This window comes from Branchiostoma belcheri, unplaced genomic scaffold, assembly GCF_001625305.1.
Source record: "Branchiostoma belcheri isolate BF01 breed outbred unplaced genomic scaffold, Haploidv18h27 scaffold1, whole genome shotgun sequence".
Classification (NCBI taxonomy): Eukaryota; Metazoa; Chordata; class Leptocardii; order Amphioxiformes; family Branchiostomatidae; genus Branchiostoma; species Branchiostoma belcheri.
The window spans coordinates 1,525,698-1,535,478 of record NW_017802379.1 but is presented as its reverse complement, the minus strand read 5'-3'; the positions used below and the strand labels follow the sequence as shown (position 1 = coordinate 1,535,478).

The 9,781-nt window shown below is 50.3% G+C and overlaps 1 protein-coding gene across 2 annotated transcripts; it reads right to left on the bottom strand.

The window, feature by feature from the left end:
- Positions 1-457: 457 nt before the first annotated feature.
- On the bottom strand, positions 458-9,315 carry LOC109463280 (metabotropic glutamate receptor 3-like). 2 transcript variants are annotated; one of them, XM_019760023.1, is made up of 8 exons: positions 9,151-9,315; positions 8,576-8,704; positions 7,914-8,080; positions 6,650-7,561; positions 4,937-6,364; positions 2,892-2,996; positions 1,041-1,998; positions 458-550 (listed from the first exon to the last, which is right to left on the bottom strand). In XM_019760023.1, exons 1-8 carry the CDS (start codon positions 9,284-9,286, stop codon positions 495-497), a joined length of 3,891 nt encoding a protein of 1,296 aa, XP_019615582.1. In that variant the 5' UTR covers positions 9,287-9,315; the 3' UTR covers positions 458-494. The 2 variants fall into 2 exon arrangements, with proteins under 2 accessions (XP_019615582.1, XP_019615591.1); XM_019760032.1 differs by having other exon boundaries at positions 1,056-1,998.
- Between the last annotated feature and the right edge of the window lie 466 nt (positions 9,316-9,781).

The following is a 9,781-nucleotide window of genomic DNA, read 5'->3' as shown; positions in this document are numbered from 1 at the left end:
AATCATGAGTTGACGTCATACGCTCTACTTCAATCTTTGAAATGTCTCTGCGTTGTCCCTACGGCCTTCAGTCAAAATACGGCAATTTCCAAACCACTGCAACACAAACTCTACAAAGTACGATTCTTCAAACATCTCCAAAAGACTGTACACAAATACCCGCGGTCCGGTTCTTCTATGTACAGGGTAAAAAGACTGCGCTCTTCAATGAGTCCAAAGCGGACTTGTCACCAGTGTCTTCTTCCAATATATGCATAGTTCTCGGCTATAAGATACACTTGGAGACCGCTCCACGTTAAGTATGTACAAGTTCGCTGTATATGAAATTAGATGTCCATCCGTTCGTGGTATTTTCATGATGATTGTTGGCAAACCAAGGTCAACACAACCAGGCGTTCAGTCCTCAGTAGACAGAGTAGCTTCCATCCAGTTGATTCATCGGAGTGTTGAAAATCTTGTTGTGGCACGGTTTAGGGCTTAATGTTGTATCTTGTCTATAGCTTTCCATCCTCCGGGTCTGGACAGTCGTAGTCACTGTTGTCTGTGTCTCCTGCAGAAAACCAGTGAAAAGATCAAAGATCAGTGAAAAAGCAAACTACTCCATAAAGTACAAAACATCCACAGAAGGACAAGTGTGTATTTGTGTGTTGAGAACAAAACATCATTTTCACATTAGTGTCAGATTTCATTGCGTATTATTCCAAAATAGCGTGTGCTGTTGAAGGGCTTTAGCTTGGCGAAGTAATTGACATACATTTACCTATTTCTATAGCTAATATTGAAAACTGCCTTTGAAAACAAAGGAATTACATGGTCAAAATTTTACATGTACTAATTTTCGATACATACACAAGAAAGACGGCACAACACGTTCAATAAGTACAAAGTAAAGATTTACGTAACAACTGCGATATCTATCATTGGCTTGTGCATGTGACAGTACGCTTGTGCATGTCGAACGCTTGTGCACGTGACAGTACAACTATGTGGGTAACTACAACAATCCACGACATCTACGGTACAGAAGAATGGATACCTACTTGCTTGTCTCGTACCTTTAGGCGCGAACCCGTTGACGTGACCGTTGGCAGATATCCACAGGGTTTCCCGGTACCTCCTGATGTCCACCGCGCCGTTCTCCTTCTGACTCTTGCAACAGTGGCTCTGGATCACCTTCAGCTTGGGCAGGAAGATGACCATGAGATACAGGGTCGCGTTGAAGGACGCGCTGTAGCAGATGACAATGTCCCTGGTGTGGATGTCGGCTTTGGTGTAGATGGCCAGCCACAGGAGCCAGCTGGGGATGGCTGAGATGGCCGCCACGCACGCACAGAGGGTGTCCCTGCTCCTGTTGACCAGCCACGCCTTGGTGGTGGCCAGGGTGGTGAGCAGGACGAGGACCATGGCGTACAGGAGGGAGACGATGAAGGAGATGAGGTGGTGATCGTGCGTGAGCGCGTTACAGACCCACGTGGCGGACTCCCCCTGCGTGAGGATAGTGGCGTTGGGAGGATCAGCCAGCAACCACTCCATGTTCAGCAGCACCTGCACCAGCACCAGGAGGGCCACCAGCAGGAGGAGCATCTTCTTCTCGATCCCGAGTTCGCACGGCGACTCTTCCTTTCGCACGCCGCGGATCCAGGCGTAGATGGCGTGCGAGAGAAGAGCAGACAGGCAGACCACGTAGCTCACCCCGAGCGCGAACCTCCGAATCCCGCAGATGGTCGCAGTCGGGGCCAGCACGTAGACGAAGCTCGTCAGGTACAGCATGAAGATGCCCAGGAGCAGGATATGGCCCAGGGACCAGGCGATGTTGTTGTGGAAGGGCTTCTGCAGTTGCGCCTTAAAGTAGATGGCGAGGACCAGGACCGTACCAAGCGCTGAGATGATCATGGCCGACACACCCCACATCGTCTTGACGTTTTCGAACGGGTTGGCTTCTGGCGGCTCCCCGGTGAAACGTCCGGTCAGGTTTTGGGTCAAACATTCTTGGCAGACCTGTGGCACAAAGGATACATCTTTGTATGACACTTTTCATCTCTTGTTTAGTGCTTGCCTGTTGTATGAGAATTCGGTCATGCTAGTCTTTGGCCTTGCCAAATGAGAAAGACCTGAGATGCATATTATTTCAAACAAGCATTTCATGTTTGGTTTATCCTCTTGCCTCACGACGACATAATAACCACGAAATGTACAGGGAATTCGCATCACAACATTGTTTAGTGCTTGCCTGTTGCATGATAATTCGCTCATGCTAGTCTTTGGCTTTGCCAAATAGGAAAGACCTGAGATGCATACTAGTATCATTTCAAACTAAGTATTTCATGTTTGGTTTATCCTCTTACCTCACGACGACATAACCACGAAATGTACAGGGAATTCGCATCACAACATTACCTCCCATTTGGCCTGCCTTTACTGTCCTTCTGACAAACAACTTAACGGTCTAACGTACTTGGGAGATCAACAAGTCCATATTGACCTTGGAAGATTAAAATCGACCACAAAGTTCACTTTACACCTGACTTTTCCCACGTGTAATGGGACATTTAGCTCAATCGGCGCGTTAGAGCTCTGCTGGTAATGGCATTACGAAAGGAGCGGTACAAGACCTTAAAAGCAGTAATGCAATAATTCTAATGACCTATAGCTTTTGAAACCCTGAATACCCCATAAAACCTTCCGACACTATTCTGTAAGGTGATTTAGTAGTAGATCTGTACACGTTAGGGAGAGGCTTTTTTTTAATACCCCGTTGTAGCTTGCCTCATACAAACATCATAATATCAGCATAATATCAACTGAACTTTATAACAAGGAGGCGGTTGTGTTTGTGTACAGAATGTAAAACGGAACAAGTCATAGAAAGCAGCTGTCAATCAAAGTCTGACCTGGTCGCAGAAGGATTTGATTGGCTGAGCCAGCTGGATTCCGTTGCCGCGGTAAAACTTCAGGTCCTCCGGCTGCAGTTTGAGTGTGTGGTGCCATTCCCCGACCTGTGGGCGGGAAATAAAACGGTATGTTAGAAAAAAGAGAGAAGCGACGGGGGTAGTCTTTTGACCCTTAACATAAACAATCCATTCTGTGCAGATCGATCAATTTTCTGGAGGCATGTATTTGGCAGAGATTCGTCCGAAAATGCAACGCAAAATTCAGGGTATCAAAATAACACTAAATCCCGCATCCTCTCTATTATCAAGGTGCACCCATCCTTGTGGTCCCATTATATTGGGAAGGTAGTTAGCGAGACCCAATTCATTCCACGTTGGAACTTGGAAATGACCTAATCGAGTTACCAGTGCGCACACAAATCCAGCGACCATCACGACAATTGGACCCAATCGAAGTGCAAAAAAAAAAACTTTTCGCAGCAATCGAACTTTTCGGGTGAAATCCCTGCCACTCGAAGTGATTGATTTCAAGCTTAGAGGAAGACGCTTGACGTCCTGCTAGGATCGAGCCTTCCACGTCTTTGTCGCCTTTGATTCTCCTTAGTTTCTCCAGAGACCGATAAAGATCTACACGGGAGGAGCTGGGGGATGTCTTGCCCTTAAAGAAATATAGGACCTGACACCTTGGTGCTGTGGAAAGAAGACGGTGACTGATTCAAGCGATAAGGTGATGTCAGCGGGACACTTGAGAATCGCCCCGTCGCCAATTCTTCGCACCGTGTTTGTAGGTAAATCAATACCCCACAACTTGACCCTTCACGACCCGGCGAGGCGGGATTAGGATGTCTAGTCGATTTAGAGACCAATTAGGGAAGGAGATACCTTTTATTTCGTGTTGGTATTGATTCTGTAAGAGTTCAAGAGCTGTGGAACCGAACATCAATCATTTTTGAAAAGCCTAAAACAGGGGGAACCAGAGGGATGGCTTTACGTCCGTATGCCGGGAATTCAGCACCAAGGAGAGGCACGTCGAGGTCGGCAGACCGTACTACGCCTGTGCGAAACCCAGATTTTTCACGGTACGTTCTGGAGAGAAGTACAGAAGTGATAACCCACTACTAATAAACCACCAAACGGTCAAGAATGCGCATGGAAGATAGTCTAAATTTTCCATTAACTATTGCCTGCGAGTTATATTAGTTACATTGCTTGCTCTTCGTGGTTATCTGCTAATCTTCAGTGTTCAATGTGAGCTTCCTTTTGCGACAAAGTCACAAGAATGAAACCGAGATAGAGTACTTTTCATTCTAGACAGACGGCATATCCAATTGTTTCTGACAGTTTTGTTCCACGCATGCTGCGCCCGATCTTGACTAAGCCGGTACCCCGGTGACAAGGAGACAGAATTCGCGTCAAGGGAGATCCCTCGGTGCTTCCAGAACCCGCGTGTCTGAAAAGGGCAGTCTTTTATGGGCGTTCCGGAAATCACAGCAAATTGATCAGGCGTGCGTCGTGCCTTCCGTGTTGTAGGGGAAATGTGCCACCAGGGACGATATAGTGTACTGAGTGGGACTCTCTGTCATAAATGTGCTGTAGGGGCTGTATACAATTACATGTACTGTCAGGGACGACCGTGTACGAGATGGAGACACATCCAAGTGAAATAATGTGGGTCCCACTTAGCTGAGACTAACACGTGATAGAGTACGGGAGGAAAGAACAATACCATGGACGTTGATAGTGAAACTAACATTACGAACAATTTCAATGATTACATGTTCACTGAGGTGAAAGTTGTGCATGCGTACGTCAGTCGCACATACATGCATACATTTCATTGTATCTACTGTAGTAGGTACAAAATACGGAAAAAAACTCAAGACTCCTAGATGACGGGCTAGAACTGGGGGTGGGGGTGGAGCTTAGATTTCGACATTCAAGAAGTGCAAAGAAATTGAAAATTGCTTTGGTGTTGCTGTTAAACGTATGCCTGTCAGTAGGTGTTACTTTAGCCCTACACTAACGTCTGTTCAACAGCACCTTACCTTCACCAACTTGTTGGTGTTGCTCCTGACTTTCTGCAGGTTCATGATGTCCAGCCCCACGTCACCGGTCCCGTCCGACCGGAATCGGAAGAACTCTCCCTGCTCGGTCTTGACGGCCGTGAGGTTCCGCGTGGTGTGGTACACCATCTGCCCCCGGCCCACCAGGTTGGTCCACTGCGGGCACATGGTCTTCGTCGCCCCGCAGACTCCTTTGATCGCGTTCTGAAGACCGTGTGCCAGAGCGGTGACGGCGGTGATGGTGTACCAGGGAACCGAGTCCTCCTTGTATGTGCCCGCCAGCTTCTCGTGTCCCGAGCACATCTGGTGCTCGGCTGCGTCGTCGACGAAGCACTGGAAGCGGCTTTCCCAGAACTCTTTAAACCATGGGTTCTTCCGGTTGTTTTTCGGATTCAAGTTCTCGTAGTGTGATTGGAAACCGGGGGTCTGGACCTTCTGTGGGGTGACCACGATGGCGTTTCGGATGCCCGATTCCGTCCACCGCGACGCGAGGTCTTCTATGGACCGGCCGCCGACCCAGACGAAGTCCCCGGCGAGGTTGAGTCGTTTGGCGGCGCGGACGACCTCCCAGGTGTGGTCCCTATCCGTGAAGACGATGACGGCTCGCGCGCCGGCCCTCTTGGCGAGAACCTTGACGGCGTAGTCGAACTGCGCGAGCGAGCTCCCGCGGGACAGGATCAAGAACTCCGCGATGCAGATGCCGAACTTGTTCGCCATTTCTTCGAACACTTTGGCCTTCTTCCTCCAGTAGTGCTGGTCGGACGCAACCACGGACACGTACGCCCACCCAAGCTTGTCTAACACGCTCACCAGTCCCTTGATCTGAGTGTCCTCCGCGGGAGACATGCTCAACACGTTGTACTTCCCCATGTTGTCCACGGGCCCCGTGCTGATCAGCGGGATCTGAAACTGGTCCAGCACGTTCCCGACGTCGCCGACAATATCGGGGCTCCCGCCGCTGACGTACCCGACCATGGGATCGGACATCCCGTCCCTGCTGCTGTGATAGTTCGCCACGTCCCGGGCGGCCTTCAGCGGGCTCTGGCACGTGTCTATGATCACTGCCTCCAGCTTAACCGACGGCAAGATGGCGCCGTCTTTGTTTATCTTGTTCAAGGCGTAGAGAAACGCCTCTGCCTGCGTCACCCCGCTCTCGTCGATAGTCCCGCAGGTGAAGGGAGTCGGGCCCCTCTCGTGGATCGGGATGAGGGCTGGGATGACCATCTTGGCTTTTTCGGGCTTGGCGTAGCCGTCCGTGGTGGTGTCGTTCTTGGCGTTCTTGGACTGCACCTGGCAGCCCTGACAGGACTCCTCACACGCCGAGCTAACCGACTGGCCGTCGTCGGTGTTCATGAAAAGGTCTGATACCTCTCCTGAGAGGTTCAACCGGTCATCCATGTAGGTACCCACCTGGAGCAGGGGTAAAACGACAAATTAAGTCAGGATTTAGAACTTCAAGTAGCACGCTAACTTGTTGTGTAGTATAAACCTACTATTTGATAAACGTGACAATATGCACGGTACATGTCAATCTATTCATCTTTTGCAAAACATACACGAAAATACTAATAAAACACCATGTCCAGGGGAGAGGCGTAATGCACTCTCCTATTTACTGAAAAGGCTGTGTCCAAAATATCATTACGTTTACCTATTGGCTCTTTTTAGCGCGAGAGAGGTTAACACAATATTTACCACGTCAAACTGAAAGGTGCTGGCCCGGATGTTGGACATGTCAGTCGGTCTGTAGTTGAAGATGCTGAACTTCCCAATCGCGCTGCCGAGACCGTCGAACTGGATTTTCTTCCCGCCCAAGTTCGTGAAGTTCACGGCTTTCAGGAACTGGAACATCTTTCTCTGTGAAAACTCGAGCAGCTCGTTACAGATGCCGGGCGCTCCTCCGCAGCGCTTCTCGTGCGCTTTCTTCAGCGCGAAGGCGTACGCATAGACAGCGTCTATGGTGAAGGATATGTGGTCCAGAGTGGCAGTGTCCCTGCCCTTTAGCGTGCTCTCCATCACCCGTTTGGAATTCCTGTCGCACAGATCGTAGCCCGAGAACTTCGTGAACCTTAACTCGTCAGAGAACATGTCCAGCGCGCACTGATTGGTCTCCATGAAGTACTCCTGGAACCACGGGTTCTCCTGCCTGCTGTACGGGTCTAAGTTCACGAAGCTGTGCTTGAAGACGTCGATCTGCGCTATGTCCGGGGACGGCGAGACCACGATGAGCCCCCGAGCGGCTGAGAACAACTCGGCGGCCCGGATCTTCTCCGGCGGCGTCCCCGTGACGATCCACTGCAGCCGCCGCGCGCCTTTCCTCGCCGCCGCGTAAAACAGGGCGTCCAGCACGTTCTCTGTCGCGAAGACCACCACGCCCCTGGCGCCGTCTTCGGCTTTGTTCAGGAGACGGTCGATCACCTTTTCGTCGAACGTGCGCCGCAGGTTTTCCGTGGAGTCGTTCTGAACCCTCTGGGAGACGGCGATGCACACGCCGGCCTCTTCTGCCGCCACGCGGAACGCCCGCGAGCCTTGGTTGCCGAAACTGTCGTCCGACGACACCAGCGACACGTACGTCCATCCAAGCTTCTGAACGAGCTGGAGGACGCCCTGGAATCGAAATGAAAATATATCTTGTCAATCCAAGCTTCCTGAGAGACTTGTCTTTCAATTATCGTGACAGAAAACACACAATGTAAGTCATTAAAAGTTCTATGCACTACGAAAAGCCTTTGGGAGCAAGTAAAAGACCATTCTAAGATTCAGCCCATACCATACGAATGACTGGTGAAATTTTTTTCCTAAAGATACTGCATCAGGCACTCTGAAATAGCACAAACGTCTCTTTTATCCGAGAACTGTGTTCTTTATATCACTGAATGAAAAGTGCCTCCCCCCTCCAAAAAAAAGTTGATTCTGGGTTAACAACACCTAAAGTTGGAGAAAAGGTTTTTTTTCTTACCTGTGCGGCTGACCCCGCGGACGGTGCTGACTGCAGGAAGAAGGAGTGCCCGTCCCTCTCGAACGCCGACAGCCTGGAACCGGAGGGGCTGATCTGAGGCAGCCGCACCGCGCGGAGAACGCGCGCCACCTCCGCAGCCTCCCTGTCCAGGTTGGGACCCACAACACCTGCCGAGAGGAACAGAATATAAACGTAAGCCACGTTCGTCGTACGATCGTCGTATGATCGTCGTAGAACGGTCGCAAACTGAGGAGATTCTCTGGACGGCCCTACATGCGAAGCACAAAACCTCAGCAGTGTTGTTATGGTAAATGCTGTCTTAGATTCATAGATTCACGATTCTTTAGGTTTTTGTGTTTTTCTTTCAATTACAGTAGTGCAATATGCACTGCTCAGGTTTTCGACAGAGCACATCCGATGACCCCTGCCCTTCCCGATAAGTGTGTTGGGTTCTTAACATGCAGGGGTCCCCATACATGGGACCAAAGGCTTAAGCCCCCCCCCTCCCGCCGAAGAAAGCGTCATACTAAGATTTATTCTGATGACAATCAATATCTTTTGAACAAAAACAGCATTACAGACTACGATAATATTTGTTAATTTTGTTAATTGTAAATTGAACATTAAGATTACAGTTCAGAGACGAATCTACGTGTACGAACCGAGCACTATCTTCTCCTTGCTCTCGCAGTCATCAGGGTCGATGTTGTCCATGCCGACAGACGACAGGAAGTCCACGCACCGCTTCACGGCGATGTCCGCCCGGCCGCACGTGTCGTAACCCTGCACGCCTGGAAATGGATTCAGTACATCTCGGTCATCTTCTGGCTAGCCCACACTACTGTGACTTACTTTCTCTCTCTAAGAGTTCCTGTCTTCCATAATCTCTTAATGCTCTCATCTTGCACCCTTAGATAGTACATGGTCCTGTCATGGTGTCAGCCATCGCATGACTACGGCGTATGCACAAGCCGCCATGTTAGCTAGAGGGTCAAGGTCTTCTTTGACATCTAAAATTTGAAACCCTGCATCTATTTCAACCTGAGACTTTTTTTTAGCTATTTTTTTACTTAACACTCACCGCCATCTTTTGGCATAGTCATGCGTCTTTACCTAGATAAATGCCTAGAAGTGGTCATTTGGCTTCGCATTGAGCAACACCGTAAAAAGTTGCTCCTAGGCAGTACAATCTGTAGCCATTGACTGCTAGTCTAAAGAGTTGTGAAGATGTACTCACCGAAGGTGACTCCGGGCACGAGCCCGCCGGCGTTGACGTTCTCCACGGCGAACAGCATGGCCTCGAGGCTCTCCACGCCCTCGGGGGACAGCTCGCTACACGGGCCCGCCCGGCCCTCGGGGTCCGCCCGGTGCATGTCGAACAGACCCGCCAGGATAACCTACGGCAACGACATTTCAGGAAACTGTTAGCTTATCTGCTACTTTCGCTGTGAGAGACACAGAGTCCTGCCATTGTAATATCATTACAGTTCAATACATAACTATGAGCATGCTAGCAACGTTCACAGTTAGGCTGGGTGTAACAGGTCGCGATCGTTCGTTGTAATATATGCAGCTGCCGCCGCGCCGCGTGCCTGCGAAGCTGGTGTGTTATGCTTAGGTCACATTTGAAACGGCGCCCGTTCGGCATGTCCTCGGCGTAGACGCCGGCCGGCGTCATGACGCCGAGCGTGCGCCGTACTGTCAGGGTCACAATTAAATGTTCCTTTACGGCTTCCTGTCGGGGCCTGCTTGTGCTCCGGCCGGCGGCTCTCATTAATATTCATAAACTTTTGCGGCCGGTTTCTGTCAGGGACCCGTCCGGTGCCCGGTCAGTCGCCCGTCCTGACCCGTGCGGCGTGTGATAGGGT